The sequence below is a fragment of the Protopterus annectens genome, chromosome 8.part0, assembly GCF_019279795.1.
Source record: "Protopterus annectens isolate FY-2018-M chromosome 8.part0, PAN1.0, whole genome shotgun sequence".
Taxonomy (NCBI): Eukaryota; Metazoa; Chordata; order Ceratodontiformes; family Protopteridae; genus Protopterus; species Protopterus annectens.
In genome coordinates this window covers 1,064,838,745-1,064,859,616 of record NC_056741.1, presented here as the reverse complement: position 1 = coordinate 1,064,859,616, position 20,872 = coordinate 1,064,838,745, and the positions used below count along the sequence as shown (strand labels likewise).

The window sequence follows — 20,872 nt, the reverse complement described above, 5'->3', positions numbered from 1 at the left end:
GAAAGATTTGATTCTGTAGAGAGAACCTAGTTTTCTGTTAGTTGTTTTTATTGTGGAGTTGATATGAAAGTCAAATTTTAGTTGGTTATCAATAGTAATTCCCTAGAGTTTGGTTGTTTGGTCTGGAGCTATGAGGGTACCATTGTTAGATGTGAGTGTAAAGTCAATAGGGGGAGACAGGTGAGTAGGTGGAAAGAGGAGAAGTTTGGTTTTCTTGGGGTTGAGGAGGAGACAGTGGTTAGAGAACCATTGCTCTATGGTGGAGAAGGTTTTTTGTGTTAGGGAGTGAAGTTCAGTCTGGGTAGAGGCAGAGCAAATGATGGTGGTGTCATCAGCGTATTGAATACAAGTAGATGAAGGAGTGGCTAGGTGAAGATCATTTATAAAAATGGAAAACAGAAGAGGACCTAAGATGGAGCCTTGAGGGACCCCGATAGAGGTTGGGAGAAGATCAGAGAGATGGTTGTCCCATAGTACTGCTTGTTTGCGATTAGCAAGATAGGACGTGAACCAGCTTAGGGCGAGATTGTCCAGTGAGAGGGAATTGAGGCGATGTAAGAGGAGTTGGTGATTAACCATGTCAAAGGCTTTCGACAGGTCTATGAAGAATGCTGAGGAGGGAGTATTGTTGTTGCGATTTATGTTAATTGAGTCGGTGAAAGATAATAATGCTGTGGTAGTACTATGGAATGGTCGAAACCCATGTTGGCAGTTAGCTAAGAGATTGTTGCTTAACAGGTGATTAAGTAACTGTTTGTGGATGCATTTTTCCATTATTTTTGCAAAAGGAGACAGTAATGCTATGGGGCGGAAATTAGAGTATTCCAAAGAGTCACCTCCTTTGAAGAGAGGGATAATGTGTGAGATTTTCCAGACTGAGGGGATAGTACTTTCTTTTATAGTCCTATTAATCAATAGAGAGATGGGGTAGGCTATTGCTTTAGCACCTAGTTGGAGATATTCTGCTGGTAATTTGTCATCTGAAGGGGTTGTTGGCTTAAGTTTTTGAAGTAAGGACAGAATATAGAAGGTGGGTATGGGTTGGAGGTGAAAAGGGGGGGGGTAGAGCTAGGGGTAGATGGTTTGGTGGTATCAGGTGTTTGTTGGTCAGCTAGCTTTAGAATGACTGAAGTAAAGAAAGTATTAAAGGCGTTAGCTATTTGTAAAGGGGAGTTAGAGTTTGAGCCTAGTGGATTAGGTGTGGCAGCTTTGCCAGGGGATAGCAGTGTATTAATAGCGGTCCAAAATTTATGTGGTTGGTGGAGGGAAGATTGTTGTAATTGAGTATAGTAGTTTTTTTTATCTTGTAGGATGGCCTGTTTTGTCATATTTCTTTTTTGTTTATAGTAAAGATGATCAGCTATGTTTTTAGTGGTTCGCCATTTGGTCCAGGCTTTATTTCTACTAAGGATTTGTTGTCTAGTTTTGGTAGAGAGCCATTTTGTTGTCTTGGCTTTCATACGTATGGAACGCAAGGGGGCATGATGTTCAAGGATGGTGAGAAAGGTATTATTGAAGTGGTTAACAGCTTCATCTATAGGGAGAGTTTTAAGAGGTGCCCAGCTAACTTGCATAAGTTCGTCATGAAACAGATTGGGGTCAAAATGTTTTTTGCAACGGGATAATCGAACATGGGATGGGATAGAAAAATTAGTTTTATGCCTGATGATATAAGTTAGGGAGTGGTCACTGAGGTCATCTGGGAGAGTTCCTGTTGTATATTTTTGCTGGGGACTATTTGTTAAGATCCAGTCAAGTATAGTTTCTTTATTATTGTGTTTGATTATTCTTGTTGGGGAGTTTATGTGTTGAGTAAAGCCATGCAGGTTAATAAGGGTAGATGGATTAGTCTGTTCACATAAGTTCCAGTCAATATTAAAGTCTCCTAAAAGTATTGTTTCTTGATGGAGATTAAGAGAAAGCCAGTTTAGGAGGTCTTCTAATATGGTGGGATTTTTGCCTGGGGAATATAGGTACAGATAATATTAATAGTTTTGTGAAGATTGATTTGAAGTTTTGAGATAAGTACTTCAACATTTGTGTTAGTTAAAAGGGTATGATTTATTATACTTATTTGCAGGCTGGTTTTATAGAATATAGCTACTCCGCCACCTTTTTTGTTTAGGCGGTCTTGTCTGAGGATGTTGTAGCCAGGGGGGATAATTTCGTTATCCTTTATTGTAGGTTTGAGCCATGTTTCAGTTAGACAGAGAATGTCGAACTGTTGGACGTCTAGAAGAGCATGAATTTGTGGTATTTTATTACAAATGCTACGTATATTAAGTTGGGCATAGATAGTAATCTAGCCTTTGATCGTCATGTGTCTACAGTGGTGAAGAAATCATTCTATGCTGCACAACTTATAAACAAATGTATGGCATCTAAGTCCAAGGAAGTCATTGTTCCACTGTATTAAGCATTCATCAGACATATCGTTGAGTACAATTCCCCCTTTGGTATGTACTTATCCAGGCATATCCAACAACTGGAATGTCCACAGAGGTTCCTCACTAAAAGAATACAGGGCATAAGTAATATGTCCTATGCAAACTGCCTCAAGACCCTATCCCTGTATTCTGTCTCCTACAGGCTTTTGAGGGGAGATCTATGCCTGGCATACAGGGCATTTTCAGACCCCACTCTGATGGAAATCCTGCATATCCACAAAACAAACAGTACCAGAATTACCCATTCTAAAGACTTAAACCTTGCCCATGATATAAATAGGACCTGCTGGAGAGATAGGTATGTATCACAGAGACTACCACATCTATGGAACAGGCTCCCCATCCATGTGAAGCAGAGTTCCTCCCTAATACAATTCAAGTGCAATTTGGACAATTGGATGGGAAACTGGAAATTCATCCCTGGCTTGGCACCTATGTCTCTGATGCAAACAGGCAACTTGTAAATGGTTCATCTCCCAGGCCCATGCTTACATTTATCAAGGGTATCAGAACTCATCAGAGATTTGGGATGCATGGCTAGGCATAAAAAGGCCCTTGTGGTCATTAGTCTAGTAAACACCTATGAGAACACCTTGGTAGTTATATAAGTCCACATTATGTGAAACTGTTCTGCATAGTTGTGTATCGGCATTTGTTATTGCTTGGTCCATACTGACCCATCCTATCAGCTTGAGAGGTATGTACGTGCTACATCAGCTATAGGAGAATTGTAGTGACTGTACTCAACACTGACACTGCCTACCTGTAAAAGTATGTAGTACCAGTATTTTCAGGGATATCAACTGCAATGTCACTAATGGAATGTTTTCTCTCTGTCTCTCTCCCCACTTCTTATCTTCATTTAGTTATTATTATTTTTTATTATGATTTGATAGTAAAACATTTTGTTAAGCTAACTATATTTTGTTAAAATGTGATTTATTATTGTTATGTTTTATTATGATTCAATATTAACATATTTTGTTAAACTGTTTTGTTGGCCTTATGGTTTAATTCTTACTGACATGCCATTAACATACTGACTGTTATGTTATTTACTGTTGTGTTACACATACTATACATTAATTTATATTTGGATTAATAAATATGATGCTCCATTCTGTTAATACTAACAATGGTTTGGTTATTACTAACCTTAACTTATTGCTATAACTCATTTACCACAGCACGTCAAGGTAGGGCAGTTCTGGCTGATCTGCCTACCTTGCTTCCTCCGGCCATGGCATCATGTCCCAGCATGTCTGGGACTCAGATTGGTGGTGCCCCCTCTGCTGCTCTTTTACTACTTGCACTGTTGAGTAGTACTGCCCCATGAGACAGGGCTGGGCCCGCCTCTGGGAGTGGTGGTGGGGGGGTGTCACTTGGGATGAGCTGCTGGTTTTGGTGCACAGGATTGTGTACCATGGTTTTGATTGCCACCTGTGCTGGATTGAGGGCATGCTGACCAACCTGGTAGGGCAGCCTCACCCCAGTGCCAAGCCTCTACCACTGCCACCCCCAGGGCAGTGATGGAGCAGTGCTGACAGTCCCATGGCTGGGGATGTGAGTCATGCTGCTGCCTTGTGAAGGCACATGGGACTGAGATTCCACAACACCCTCCCCATCCAAGGTGTTCACCCCCTCATGAGTCACACACCACCCCTCTCTGTTGTCTTGTCTGTCTGCAAGTGCATCCTCACCTACCCAACTTACTATGCACATACTGATGGATGTCAAAAACATTTGTCATATCCTGTATGTGTGCACATATATCTTGCAAATACATTTGCTGTAGCAGTGACTCAGTAGCTGAGTCTGTTAAATGCCTTGCAAATGGGTTTATATTGGAACATCAAAATGGCAAAATATCGCATCCTGTTACATCGAACTGGTTACATTGAACCAGCAAAACATCGAAAGGCTGTCAATGATAGCTTCCAACAGAGACATAACACAATAAGGGTGTAGGCAGGGGGGCAAGCCCCCCTGCACTCCCCACACACCCTGCTACTTAAATATACCAACTCCGAGATCGCGCTACAGTGTAGGAAACAGAAATCTACCATTTTCGCACTGTAGTCACTCAAGTGTGATCTCCAAAATGGAATATTTAAGTGGCAGGGGGTCGGGGGGGGTGCAGGGGGTCTTGCTTTCTTTTTGATTTGTTTGATTTTTGATGTTTTGATATTTTACATTTCAATGTAAGAATTTCAATGTAACGTGATTCGATATTTTGCTGTTTCGATGTTCTGATATACACCCCTTGCAAACAGTACATTTTAAAACACACAATCCTGGATTCAAATCCAGTGGTGTGTAGCAATGAAATTACATTGTTGTGAAGCCAGCAAGTAATGACTGAGTCAAGTACTCTTTATCCACACAATGCATATCAAATGAAATGTCTGCTTTTCACTGATGGAAGTCACAGGCCTGCAGATAGAAACACACTTAACATATCCCTATAGCAAAAACTATAAGTGCATAAAGTGTCATGTCATGCATTAATATGCATTCACAGAGAAGTTTAACTCAGGTACTGCAAATGACGGCCACTAATATCAGAGTGCACCACACAATCCTTTCAAACTCATAACTGCACAATTAACATACACGTTTGAACTCCCTGCTTGTAAAAAGGAGTGCCCTCATACAAGCTCCAAATTACTACCAGACTGTAACACATGGTCTTGACAGTTTCCAAAATGGTGGACATATTCCTATATTTATCCCCCATGTTGCTCAAGGACACAACAAACATGTGGCCTAATACTCTAGTTAGTGATACCATTGCCTAACATACTTATCTTAATCACATGCCTTAATTGGACTGGAAAGGGTACCCTCACACTGGCTCTGCCTCTACAAGAAGGATGACACAGCTCCCACAGTTACTCCTACAGCTTGTTGTCATACAAAGTGATCACACTCTCTGCCTATGCCTATTACCTGCAGCAGACTACAGACCTACCCTCTGTGATGATGTAGTCTCCTTACCCCAGTAATGTCCAGCACAACATATCAGAAAGGGCCCCTAAACTATATGAAGGCCTTATATATTGTACAGTGATTGCATGTGATTGGCTGATGATAGTGCATATCAGCTGTGTTGGCTGCAATTAGCATTTCAAAACCACAGACTGGTTAAGAGGCAATATAAAATATTAACTATCAGCACATAGCAGAGAAGTAATGCACACCATCAGGTATGTAACCATTTTGTTTACATCAGGATGCAGATATGTGAATATACTTATGGGGAATAGGGATTACAGCATTAAGCCTTTCTTAGAACTGTGACAATGACATGTCAATGATCTCCAGATTTCATACACATACAGAGGATGTGCAATACATAAAGGGTGAAATGTATATTGTCAATGTGGCACACTGGCTCATGGGACTCTCCCTTTATAGTGGTTGTAATAGCACACTGCTATTTGTTTGGCACAGTTGTTTTGACATAATTATCAGGGAAGGTGCCCCATGGGGACACACTACAATAGAATCCAGTGTTGGCTATAGGATCATACAGCAGTATCTGTCATGGCACACACAGGAATACCTGACTATTGCTAGTATCCTAATTGTATCCAGATGCTTAGTATGTTTGCATGCTATGGAATATGACATGTGTGATCAAGCAGTGGATATTGCCAGCCATTCTGTCCTTGCTGTATCTCTACATAGTATTCTTCCATGTATGTAATCCTGACATATGTTCCCACATTGCTCTCTTTCAGGAAACATGTATGCAAGACACTGTGCAACATGAAGGCCTCCATCAAAATCATGAACTCCTACTCTCCAGGGGGAGGCACAACAGGGAACAGCAGGAGGCACTGTGGGCTCACCTTGTCTGTGATGTGAATGCCACAGGTCATCAGAGCAGGACATATCAGCAGGGTCAATACCGTGCAATGGACATGATCAATACCACATGCAAAAGAGCAGCAGATGTAGCCAGGGATCATGGTGCCACCAGTGGAGGGCCTGCATTGGAACAACCACTATCAGCCACTGAAGAATTCCTGGCAAATGTAGGCACACACGACAGCTCCCAGGCATCCATCTCACCCTACATCATATATGTGAGTGCCATAGTTTCCATGGCAGAGGAGTGTGCAGGTAAGCTTAGTCTAATCTTCACTGCAATACTGTAGCATTCAGTGCATCCATAGTCTTATATGGTTCTCAGGTCTGTCTGCTTTGGGAGGGTAGAAGGGCTTAACTGAAGTTCGACTGTCATGCTCAGATTTTCACCAATATAACAACGCAGTAACTAGTGTACATGTGCGGTGGTACTGACATTACCTCTCCCTCAACTTTTCACAGCTCCATCAGGTATCAGACAAGCCTGAGGTCCTGCTCCTGGTAAGCATGACACTGTTTTGTTATAGATGTACGTTTACAGCAATGTAATCCAAAGACTGTCATCCCAGGTCTGCTCCCTGCATTGCTGTACTGTCAGCATGATTGCCAAGCGCACACATATTTTCTGACTGTACACGTTAGACTCTTCCTAAGCCTTGTTGGTGTGACCACACTGATAGATGTGACAGTATTGTCAGGACATTACAGAGTGTCATATGTGTCAAGTGTGCCGACTCTACACAAATGTTAACAGTGTACCTTACTTTTGCCGATGAGATTGCAGTGTAAAGAGATTTCATTTATAATTAAGTACAGCTGTTAGTGGGAAGAGTACTGTCCTCATGTCCTAATATATGAGGTTGGGTTTTCAACAGGTCTGTCATAGTGATGACAGTGTATGCAGCCTTACATATATCACAGCATAGTACTGCAGAGCATAATAGTGCAGATATTAATGTACTGCTTTTTCCTTTCTTATCACAGGTGATCGGTGGGAGTTGGTGTCTGTTCCCTAAAACAAGTGTATCCTCAGACTCTGATAATGATGATGGCCACAGTGAGGCACAGTTGGGGGGTTTCAGGGACTGAATCTGCCCCAGAGGATGCCATCCCTCTTCTGCCCTCCTTGTCAATGCACACAGTCAGTATGCCCACACATACCTAGTCCCCGTAGGCCACAGATATTGAACAGTCAAAGGGTGGGGACATTGAACAGGAAAGTGTGGCAATTATGGCTCCAGTGAGTGTAGACATTGGCCATAGCCAGAGAGCTGGTGAAGATCCGCACAGGCAGATTGATAGGGGTGCTTGTAGGAGGCCTGCTGTCTGTCCACCACCTGTTGCACGTGTCACATTACGGGGTCACTCGGCACATCTTTCGGGTCATCATGGAGGCACAGGCATAGTCTGAACAGAACTCCAGACGTATGCTTAGGGTTATGGATGCAGCACAGTCTGACATCCAGGACTGCCTCCACTGCATTGGGGACACCCTGGATCAGTTCACCGATGGAGTGGACAGAAGGTGGGCTGAGACAGTGTCTGTCTTGCAATGCACAGTGTCTATGCTGGAACATGTGGTTGGAGTTGAGCATCTGACTCAGGAAAGTAGGTCAGCAACCACATCTGTTGAGAGTCCATGTGGCCATGCACAATCACACTCCTGTAGTAGCAGTACATCCAGTGTTACAGAGTAGAGTGTGCTGTCCACACTAAAATGTGGCAGGCCATGGGCTCATGGTCCTGGGCATTCCCGTGAAGGACATGGTCCCAGCAAACAGCAGTCATTGTTAGGTACTAGCATCACTTCTGACCTTGAGCATGGAGGTGCCAGTGCAACTCCTAGCAGAGCCAGTTCCCGTGTTCAGGGCTGGAGACAGTGAACTGTCAGCTCTACCATGTACAGTCCACAGCTGTCACAGCTGTCAGGGCTAGCACTGAGCTTGTACACACACACACACACACACACACACACACACACACACACACACACACACACACACACACACACACACACACACCACTGTTAAATGCAAATCACCTGCACATTGTCCATGTTGGTGTGAATGACCTGAGACGTACCTTCTTGGACTACATGAAAAGAGACATGGAAGAGTTCTCCGATCTTGTAGCCCAGGCAGGTATGACCCTAGCCCTGAGTAGCATCCTGCCATCACCCTGAATGATACCACAGTACAAGGATAAAATGATTGACTTCAACAAATGGCTTAGCTTCTGGTGTCATTCTAAGGGGATCCAGTATCTGTCTGCCTGGGACGACATGGTCGAAAGACCATGATGCTTTGCCAGAGATGGCTTGCACCTGTCACCTCTGGGATTCCAGATATTGGCTAAGGGTCTTGCTGCCCATATAGTGCCTTTTTTAGGCAAGGTTCAAATGACAAATTCACCACTGTAACAGGAACAAGAAAACAGCAAAAAAAAAACTGAGGGTAATGCTACTCAATGCTAGAAGTCTAAATCTCAAAATGCACTCACTCGTGGCACTCCTTAAAATGGGGAACATCAATATCTGTGCAGTGACTGAGACCTGGTTCAAGGCTCTAGAGAGCACCCCTGCATTACCAGGCTATAACTCATAGCACACGTTTCGGCCATCTAACCTGGACCAGAACATCAAATGTGGAGGTGTGTCCATATTCACACCTCCAGGCTAGTTGCGCAGCATAATGCATCCAAGGTCATCCAAGTGCAACTAACTCTGGGCAAAACTGTATTCCAAATTGTAGCTTGCTACAGATCCTCCACCATGCACCAGGATTCCCACTCCTGTTTTCTTGATATATTGGAAAATATTAGGGTTCAACCAAACACCCTAATAATGGGCAATTTCAACCCCACCATTAAATGGGAAAACTACTCATGTACCAACTCCTTCGATCAACGCTTTCTGGAATTCATAAATTCCAGTGCCCTGGATCAACTTATCCACACCTCCACCAGGGGCAACAATATCCTAGACCTAGTCATTACAAACATGAGTGACCAGTGTTCCACACCTGAAGTCAACTCCTCCTTGGTCAGATCCGACCATAAGCTAATCACCCTTTATATCTGCATCCCGCCCCCACCCACCATTAAGGAAACCACGGTAAAAAATTTCTCCAAAGCCAACTTCATGCTTCTTAAAACAGAAGTGGTGAACTTCATGATACCCATGCAGATGGACAATACAGTTACGACTGCTGAATCCTACACAAATGCACTCTATAACCACTTACATGAGTGCATGGATTGTGCTATCCCAAACAGAACCAAGATGCTATCTTCCAAAAAAAGGATGCCAATCTGGTGGTCCCCTGCCATAAACAAACTCTACAAGAGAAGGAAGAAACTGTTGCAAAAGAGAGTAAAATCCCATGAGTGGAGGAGCTCCCTGGTCAGCCTCAGTAAGAAGTTGCGATCCTTTATAAGATCCACCAAAGCTAGCTATGAAAACAAAGTTGCCACTGATTCTAAGGGCAACCACAAAACATTCTATAGCTATGTCAAGAATCTCAGTGGCAATGCCCAAATCTGATCTGAGTTACAGCACAATGGCATGAAAATTACAGAGCCAACTGATATTACCAACATCCTGGCAGATAGGTTCAGTGCTAACTTTACCCCCCTCTCACCCCCTAAATGGCCCATATATATATACAGAAAGAATGTAGAGTCCCTGTAATCACATCTATGCAGGTAAAAGCTGTACTCTCTAAAACCAAAAACACAGGATCCATGGGACGAGACAACATCCCAGGCTGCGTTTTACACAAACTTTAGAACGAACTAGCTCCCCACCTAAGCACCATGTTCAATCGTATTGTCACATCAGACTTTGTGCCCACTGAATGGTGTACAGCAACAGTTATCCCACTTCACAAAGGGGGTGCCACCACTGATCCTGGGAACTATCACCCTATTAGCCTGACGAACTTGGTCTGCAAGGCCATGGAACGTATCATCATGGAACTCATAAACAAAGACATTGGTAACCTCCAAACTCTGGACCCCACTCAGTTCGGGTTTGTGAAAGGCAGATCATGCCTTCTGAACCTGATTGACTTCTTTGAGACAGTCACCAAAGCCTTAGATGAGAATAAGGTGGTTCACACAGCTTATCTTGACCTCACCAAGGCTATTGACACCATCCCCCATTCTGGAATTATAGCTAAATTCACTAAACTAGGTATAAATCCCTACGCCACAAGATGGGTTGCTAACTGGCTCACTGGTAGAACCCACACGGCAAATGTTGCAGACTACAAATCTGACTTCAAACCAGTGACAAGTGGAGTACCACAGGGTTCAGTCTTGGGACCTCTCCTGTTTGGTATCTACGTCTCTGAAGTACAGGCTAACACAGAAGGCCTCTGGCTAATGAAGTTTGCAGATGACTACAAACTAGGAGCCATAGTTGAGTCCCCAAATGATGTGGACATCCTACAGAAGGGCCTCACAGAGACAGATGCCTGGTGTCAGAGGCATGGCCTCAAGCTCAATGCCAAAAAGTGCATTGTCATCCCCTTTGGTAAAAAAATTGTACCCATGAACTACCACATAAACAGCAGTCTACTTAACTCCTAATGTGTGATAAGAGACCTTGGGAACCAGGTGGGTAGTAGTCTTTCCTTTGATAATCACATCACCACAGTAGTCAGGAAATCCTTCTCTGTGGCACACATCACAAAAGGGTTCTCATCCAGGAAAAAAGTGGTCATTGTTCCCCTCTACTCTGCGCTCATTAGACCCATTATAGAGTACAACACCCCTTTTGGAATGTACCTCACAAGACATCTGCAGCAGCTGGAAAGGCCACATAAGTACCTCACAAAAAGGATTTCTGGCCTCAAACAGATGCCCTACACTGACTGTCTCAAAAAACTCCAGCTTTACTCTGTAGCATATTGCCTACTCTGAGGAGATTTCTGCCTAACATATAAAGCTATGTTAAACCCAGAGCTGTTGGACATGCTACACCTAAAGAAATCCCAATCCCTACATGCTTTAGGGACATAAACCTTGTCACAACAATAAACAGGACATGCTGGAGGAATAGATTCCTGCCCCAGAGACTTTCTATACTCTGGAACAAGCTACCCATCTATGTCAAGCAAAGTTCCTCATTAGCACTCATCAAGAAAAATGTTGATGAGTGGATGGGAAATAGGAAATACACCCCGGGGATCACTTCTGTGGCTCTTCTCGACAGGGGCACAGGAAATTAACTTAATTGGGTGGTATCAGCCAGAGAACCTTGTTGGCTAGGCTTACTTAGGCCCTTGAGCTGATAGCCTAGTACCTACCTATGAACCTATGAACCTACAGACACACACGTCACCTTTCCATGGTCCATCTTACCTGCTTCCCTTCCCAACTCACACACATGCTGTCTATCATTTGGGTCAGCATAGGCCTCGTGCACCCCCATACAACACCCTGTGCAAGTGATGATACATGTGCCACATCCCTGTCATCCTTGCCATTGATGCAAGTAAATTAAGCTATTTGTTTGATGCATAGGGTGACTATATTTGTTAACATGTACTTGTGTAATGCAGTGTTTTGCCATGCCACTTGTAGTGGTTACTGACAGATACTGTATGCTAGTATTTGTCATGAGTACGCCACATGCTTTTGTGTACCTTATGTTGTATGATGTTGTAATGGTTGTATACTTACACAATCACAGGTGTGTCATAGACCTGTTTATGTTTCTGTTTCAGGAATCTGTTAGGATAATCTGTGGATGCACAGCAGCAATAAAGCAGCACATGATGGCATGTCAGCACAGTAGAAATATATCTTCAGCAAGGTACAACAGTATAGGTGCATGGCTCCATAGGTTCATATGTGTATAACAGGCTAGCAAGGACAATGCTGTCATTCAGCGTACTCCTGCATCCCTAATCTGTAAAAAAGGTCTGCTACCCTTGATAAGTGTCACTAGGGTTTGGGGAACTAACACATCTACCAGCTATGGTGATGGAGATGACCCATCTACAAATATACTGTATCCAGTACAGACAGTTGTCTGGCACCATTTATGATTGTCATGTTCTGCATCCCATTGTGTAACCTGAACATGATGTGTATCACAGTAGATGTGTGCTTCACATGCATGGGGGGCCTGATTCATGTAAGGTATACTGTCTGTGTTACATACCTGTCTCTCCAGCATGTACTATGTATACCACAGTGATGTTGTACATGTGTAGAACAGGTGAGACATGTGTTAGTCCTGTCATGGATATGCAAGAGGTACACAGTGGGATCTGACACCTCCCTGTATGGAGCCATATACATGTCTTGACACAGACTGCATTGGACATGTTATCTACACTGTGTACTGGTGTACCTTGGAACTTATGTGGTTGCTGCATTTGCACAATATGCATGTTTAGTGACATAGCAAGGGTACCACTGCTCGCAATGATAGGTGTGATGTTTGCCACATTCAGTATAGCAGTGACAGTCTGGGATGTCCATCTCATATCTATCTGCATAGGTTGCACAGCAGTGAATGCATCCCTACATCTTACAGACCAGTGAAAGTCAAAGGTTACATTACTCTCTGTTGTCCATAACTTCATGAGTAATGGCTTAACTGTGTGTGGTTTGTGGACACTACAATATTTTCAAGGGGAAGATGACTTCCCAAAGGATGGTATTGTGCAGTCATTGGCATTTATTCTGTGGCTCAGACAACAACTGAATGTGTGTCATAGGCCAACCTGGATAATTGTTGGTTCTGTGTGAGATTTGGTGATAACTCCTAATATGCATCACCTGCTAATGTAGTCAGTCACACTGACAGTGACTGTGACTGCAGAGAAGAAATGGCTAGAAGGGGTACAGGAATAATGAAGAATAGTGAACTCCACTGGTGACTGGCATCATTGCAGCCTAGGTTTCCCAATGCTATCTTTGCAGATTATAACTGTCAGACACGCACCTATCCACAAACTGACATAACCCTCTGTATATAATGTGCACAGTTTCCAGCAAGGCCTGCTAGCCTAATATTGTCAAACACCTTGTCAGACCATAGTTGGTGGAGTGAAACATATTTCCTTCATTCATTGTATACTGTAACAGTCAATGGGCTCTGCCGGTTACAGTTGGTAGGCATGATCTGGTTAATCACCCGAGGCAAAACACAACTTCACACCTCTTAGTCATATGTGATTTCCTCATGAGACACACTGATGTCTGTGTGAAGTGGCTACATATTGGAAATATCACAGACAGCTGTCTGTGGGTTGACACAATAGGCCTTAGCACACATTGCTGCAAATCACAGAATATCAGTTTATACCACTGACAACATATGCTACCAACCTGTATGCAGACACATGACTGAGCTTATCCAGTCTGTGTCTCTCACAGGTATGCACATAGCTCTCAGCTGCAGTTGACCCTCACAGAGGATGATGGCTCCATACACACGGACATTAATGGTAGGCAATAATTGCCTTAGCATGTGGTGTCATTGTAAGGGGATGTACTACATGTCTGCCTGGGGTGCCTTACTCAACAGACATCAATGGCATGCCAGTAATGGTCTTCATCTCTCACCCCGGGGATGTGGCATACTGGCTAAGGCTGCTGACACTCCCACAATACATCTTAGATGGACTGTTAAGAGTAAAGTTGGCAATGAGAACACCATCTGTATACAACATCATGGTTATGCTGCTACACAATGGGCATGGCACCACTGCACCCCACTAAGTGGAAGGTGTCCCCTCCCTGGATTATGTAGACATGTGTGTAGTCAAGGACATCTAGTGCAAGGTTTTGTACAGCACCCCCTGCCATACCAGACTACATCCATCCACATATTCAGACCTCAACTTGACAGTGGTGTAGGTGATGCAGGTGGTGTATACATACTCATTAAGGATAGATACACATCCAGATGTTGTGAAACACTGTGACTTCCCGGAGACAATTCAGGTACCTTTCAGTACTGGATGGGCACATAATGAAGCAATAGCCAGCTATAGAAGCAGCTCCATGAAGCCAAACATCCATTGTGTGCATTTGTATATATGTGTGTTTATCAAGATATATCATTACACCATGGTTTGGGATGGCATTACATGACTACCATCTGTGTTGCTTAGTCATGCTGCAGATCACTTGCCCAAAGGTTAGTCTAGGTCCTTACCTACAATGCCCTGGAGCACTGCCATGACATCCCCACACAGGGAACCAATGTATTGCATCATGTGTTTACCAATATGGGTGATCACTACAACCCCCCCCCACCAATGTCAATGTGAGGTCCTCCCTGGTGGGATCTGACCACAGATCAGTCTTCTTAGAACTACCAACACAACCCCCCTGCAGACAGTGCAGACATATATGTTAAGAAAGCCATTTATTACCTACTGTGGAATGGTTGACATAGCTTGACGGCACCTTCCCCCTCAGATGGGACAGGCAAGTATGCAGAGCTATACACCTATGCATTATGGCAGCAGCATTACAACTGTATGAACTTGGCTGTACGTGACAGGAAGGACACAGGCTCCTCATGGCACAGAAAACCTGACTGATGGACAACTGCCATTAGCAGGCTGTACAACAACAGGTGGACATTGCTGTGTTACAGTGGAGTGAGGGTGCACCCCCTAATATGGAGGTACAAAAAGGTGCTTCAACAAAGTATTACTTTAAGGGTGTTCATACTTATGCAACCAGCTTATTGTACATTTTTTATTTTTTATATTTTTCCCTAACTGATTTGTTTGTTTTTCATTTGAATTGTACAGGTTATAGGTCACATTACAGGTGGGAAAAATTTTGAAATGACTTATTGTGGTCTCATTTTTTTATATCACAAAAACCTGGCATTTAACAGGGGTGTGCACACTTTTTTATCCATTGTATGGGGAGAGACAGAGATGTATCATATATATATATATATATATATATATATATATATATATATATATATATATACATCTGTTCAAAATTACATAGAGATAGATATACTATTTATGTGAGAAAAAGATAGTGACAGATGGATATGTACATGTATATGTCTGTATGTTTAGACATATGTATACGTAACAGGTCATTTTGATGAAGGGGCAACAGAATTGCGCTCATTTTAACTAAGTGTATGGGCATGCACGGTGGGACTGTCAGTGCTTATAAAGTGACTCCAGCCCACACCTATCTGTACTCCAGTCTGGGATTTTGTGTGTTACAGACAATTACATCTGTCCCTGTTTCTGCAGTACTGCACGTCACTCAAATTGGCCACTGCATTCCCCAACTGTCTGATGTAATTAATATGTGACAGAGGTTCATAATGTTACACCACACGCAGACTGCCAGTCTGTGAAAACACCAACATAATAATACTCCACTTGCAAAAAATGTGCCTACTTCCAGATTAGAACTATCAACACCATCACCAGTGCTAACTTCCCTAGTCCACTGAGCCACACAAGCTGCCAGACAAAAAGCAGTCATTCATAACATAATCAACAGCATAAATATGTACATTGTTATTCCTGGGTTAAGTGAGACATACAATGTGTAATCGAGTTCTGTGTTACTGCCCTGAAATTGCCTGGGACTGCTAATATACCATTGATGACTTACTGTTAAAGCAGTTAGACGGGAACACTGCTGTGTTGGGAGTGGGGGAACAATAGCACATGATCTGCTGGGATAGACAGTAGTCCAAATATCATGTGACCCCACTGTTTAACATCTCCCTTGACTGAGGTAGTGAATATTCCAACCATGAGGACTATTGAATATTAAGGAATACATAGAAGTCGACTGGGTATCTGTAGTCCCATGTGGATGTTGCTTCTGTCCAAATAGGCCACTATATTTCCTTGCATAAATGCAGCAGATTCAAACATATGATACCATATTATAGTAATCATTACAAGTAGCGTATAGGTTAGAGACTTACCTTGCAAATGCAGCAGTTGACAGAACTGAAGCTCAGGGATGACTCTGTCTGATGCAAGCAGTACACAGTCAATACATGGATAGGTACAGGGTGTGTGGGTTGCCTGACATCAACAATTTTAATATATGTATGTGAGTAGGAGTATGGTGTCAGTCCCTAGGGCCCTAGGTTGTCACTGAATGTGCTATGCATTTGTCTCTTAGCCAAAGCCTGGGCATGCATACATCTGCCTACATGAACATCATCAGGGGGGGGTTCTGCCTCTGACTCCTCCTATGAGTATGGTGGTGGTGGCCTAGGCACTGGTGGGGGTGTGTGTGTATCCCTTCCTTTTTCTGATCCTGCTGCAGCTGTTTCGGCAGGATCATATTGTGTAACATGGCACATACTGTCAACATATATGCACATGTGGCTGGAGAGTACTGCAGTGCTCCGCTGGCTATATCGAGGCACCAGAACCGTGACTTCAGAAGCCCAAACACATGCTCTATGATGTTCCTAGTTTGTGCGTGTGCCTCATTATGGCATTCTTCTGTGGGTGTGTGTGCATTTCTGATGGGTGTCATCATCCATGGTTCCAGTGTGTAGCCAGCATCCCCCATGTGGGATGCCCCCCAGCAAACATCTGGTACAGCTGTGATGTTTCATGAATGCCAGATAGGGGAGTCGTGATATCTGCCAGGGCTGCCAACACACACATTCAGGATAATTCCCTGGGCATTGCACATGACCTGGCAGTTGATGCAAGCATACCCCTTATGGTTGGCATAGATTCTACCCTCCTCACCGGGTGGTGCCTTGATGTGTATGTATATGAATGCAATTTATGACACCCAGTACCTCAAGGTAGTGTGCTACATGGTAGAAGTGCTGCATATTTCTGGCCCTCACCTCAGGGTTGAGGGGAAAAGAAATGTTCTCACTGGCATGTGGTAGCATGGCATTCAGGAACTGGTGGAGTACCTTGGATGCTGATGCCTGTGAGATCCCCATCATGTCCCCATTTGGTCTTTGGAAATTACCTGTAGCTAGTATCCTAAGGGCTACACATACCTTTGTTTCCACTGGAATGGGTTCCTTGATGTTGGCTTTGGGTCTGAGTTGAGGACGCCAGAGCTCAGGGAGTTCTTGTAGTATGTCTCTGTCCACCCTGTAGCACTCTACAATCACCAGGTCATGTAGCTCCTGAAAGGCTACACTGGGCCTGAACACTCTTCTCCTTCTCTGCCTAGGTCTATTGTCAACAGAAGCAGCAGCACTGACTTCATCATCTAGCACAGACAGAGGTAGCAGATCAGCAGCCCCTAGCATTCTCTCAGTTAAAATTCCCAAGTGTCACTTCAATGGTCTACATTATTGGGGAAAAATCAGATTGTAGGGTGTATGCATACTTTACAGAGTCTGCTGTAGGAGCAGAATATATGATTGGCTAACTATGATGCATTCCACCTGCCTAGCATATAATTAACATCATTAATGGCCCTACTTTAACTTAAACAAGGGTCAGAACTAATTAATATGTCATTGGATTTTTAGATGCACTCAGCACAGTGGCGAGCTGTGCAAGCACAATGGATACACCTCCAGACTTACACGCTTAGCATGGCAGTGCACCATGCAAACACTGCTCCAGAGATAAACAAAGTTTAAAAGTAAGTGGACATACCCTGCCCTGAAAGGACATGCTCAGCCAGGTGGTGCACCTCACAAACAGGTGCAGCTAGGCTGAAATAAGCTTAGCAGTCAGTGAAAACACCCTCCCCTCATGTCAGCTACATCCTGTATAAACACCAACATGGGTCTAAGCCTACATGAAGGGGATATGTGAACATGATTACTCCGCTATGCTATTCAGTAACTCCACCTCATTTGCATAGGTACCCTTACTCACAGCCTGGAAACTACACACTTCATAGCCCTACCACATTAGCAACAGCACCAATGCACCATTGGAGGGAATCTACGCAAGGTCCTGTAATACATTTCTATCACATAATATTAATTTTTTTCCAAATTTTTAAAATGTTACTATAAAGTATGTTTGTGCACTGAGGGGTGCTGCACAAACATGCCCTGATTATTAAAAAAATAATAATTTAACTTATTTCTTTTAATTTTTCAGACACACGGGAGGATAGTTTCACTCATATCTGTATGTAGTATGCCTTTTCTGTCCATATATGTACATTTTTACAGCCTCCTTTTGTCTGTTTACACTCCTGTACATGGAATTTTTATGTGTACACTATAGACACTGACACAGGGTCTGAAGTTATGCCTGTCTGCTTGCTGGATTGCTCTACCTGCCTCATTTCCATGAGATTCACCTGCTTATGAGATGAGTCACATGCCATGAAACTTTCCATGTTGGCACACGCATGCTCCCCACTCAGCAGTGCTTACTGAATCTAAAACTGCTTGTGTCTGTGTAAGCAGCGTGGCATGATGCCTGCACAGTAACAAAAAAAAAAAAAAAAATAGGTGCAGGCTTTATTAAATTTCCCCCATAGTTTTGTGAATAAGTTATATTTTATTTTTGAAGCCAGTCTGTAAAGTAATCTGAGAAGTGCATTCTTATGAATAAATGTCTGTTAGCTAGTTTTCTTTAGTCTGTTGTTCTGTTTAATGATTTCATTAACTGTCATTATTTGATGTTGCTGTAGCCTTAGTATACGCTGTTTACTATGTTTCCAAATTAGATCTGTCTGTTTTGCAGGATGTCATTTTTGTCTTTAGCTTGGATTTATCTAGTTCACTAACTCAATCATCAAACAAATAATTAAAATAAAAAAATATGAAAATTACACATTGTTTGTACCACATAGTTTGCATGTTAATGCATACTAAATTTTCATTCTTCTTCTGCATTTTTACTCATAGCGGCTACAACTGTTCGAGATGAATCCATCACGACTACTCCCAGTAATACACCAAATCCCATAATACCTATCATTGTTGTAGTCGTGTGCATTTTCATGTTGCTGCTGATTATAACAAGTGTTATTTGCTGGTAAGTTAGCTGATGAATTCTTTCATACCAAGAACAGTGCAGACATTATGCTTTCACTAACAGACAGCTATAGCTTTTTGTATTGTTCTACACCTCAACAAATGTATTTATTTCACTAAGTTAATGCCATATAATGCAATGTAACTCATGCTTACTCCTAAAATCTTCAAGGGAAATAATTTAGCTAAGAAGTAAGAAACAGAATTTGGAATAGAAGAAGAAAGAATGTCTTTACAGATTCATTTATGTGAAATGAGGATCCACCATGAGTACTTAATTTAAACATCGATTAACAAAATATCAGGATTGTGGCTTATGTTTCATATTTTATTCTAAGTATACAGAATTAATTCAAGTCTACCTAGTTAGTGCTTTCTAAAAAACAGGCCATTAAAGATTCACAACCTGCTTATTCATCCAGTAAACATGGCAGGCTTACTAACTTCATAAAAATCTCATCCATGTACAGTATGCAGAGTACAGCAGAAATGCGCAAAGCTTTTTTGATTATTTAATGACAAAAGCAGCTACTAAACAGAACAAAGAAGCTACTTCTGTAATTAAAGCAGCTACTAAATAGAAAACAGTATCTAAATAGTCTGTACTTTATGCATCATTAATTAAATTACAATAAGTGCTGGCTATTTTTAAATAAAGGTATTTGTTTTATTTATTCATTTATTTATTTGCTTGTGTATTTATTTACCATTTGCTGACCAGGTTAGTCACATTAGGCAAGCTCTATCTTTCCAGGAGAGACTCAAGGTAATATCCGTATGTCTGTTATTACTGCTTAAAAAGTTAACCAACAGATTTCTGCAGTACACTCGCTCCTACTCACATAAGATTATAGCAATGTGAGCATCTTTAGTGTCAAGCATGCACAGAGGGCAGGATTCAATAAACTCTACACTGCTCACTAAAACTGTGAGCGTGTTGTGATAGTCTGCTTATTTGTATTTAGTAATTAGCTGTGAAAACACAGTAAACATTGTGGCATGCTGCATAAGCAGCTGAACTGTATGCTAATCAACCAATCCAAGATGGAGGAGCTATTCAACAAGCTATAAAGCAATCATGTACATTTAATGTAGCCTTTTGCCTTGTACTCCAAAACCAGTAAAACTACACTGAAGGAAAACAACAATACAACAATAATTTGTGAGTGTATAAACTATACACAGGAATTGATGCTGACAGAGTTTATAGTCATTTAGAAGAACATTCAATTATGGCAGTAGAACAAAAGTGCAATACAAGAAAGTCATATTGAACAAAAAAATAATTTGTTAAATAAAGTCATAGTGGAGAACTCTAAAAAGGGATGGAATCTAAGTATGGCATGGATTAACTACAAAAAAGAATTTGATAGTATCTCTCATTCATGGATAAAAGAGTGCTTAAAATGTATAAGATACACCCCATACTGATTGATTACATTACTGTGACCATGAAACAGTGGTAGACCACTTTGCAATTAAGCCATGATAAAGGACAAATTGTTATCCCAGGGATAAAAATTCAAAGGGGACTATTCCAGGGTGACTCTCTGTCACTGTTACTATTCTGTCTTACCCTTAATCCATTAAGCTGTTT

At 42.3% G+C, this 20,872-nt stretch overlaps 1 protein-coding gene across 2 annotated transcripts in view; it reads left to right on the top strand.

Annotated features, from left to right (window-relative positions):
• Positions 1 to 20,872, top strand: part of LOC122809219 — a 633,651-nt gene that overhangs the window by 456,223 nt on the left and 156,556 nt on the right. For both annotated transcript variants that reach the window (XM_044080532.1, XM_044080531.1), the window contains one exon: positions 19,147 to 19,276. In XM_044080532.1, coding sequence (XP_043936467.1) covers positions 19,147 to 19,276 — 130 coding nt within the window. The remainder of the gene's footprint in view (positions 1 to 19,146; positions 19,277 to 20,872) is intronic.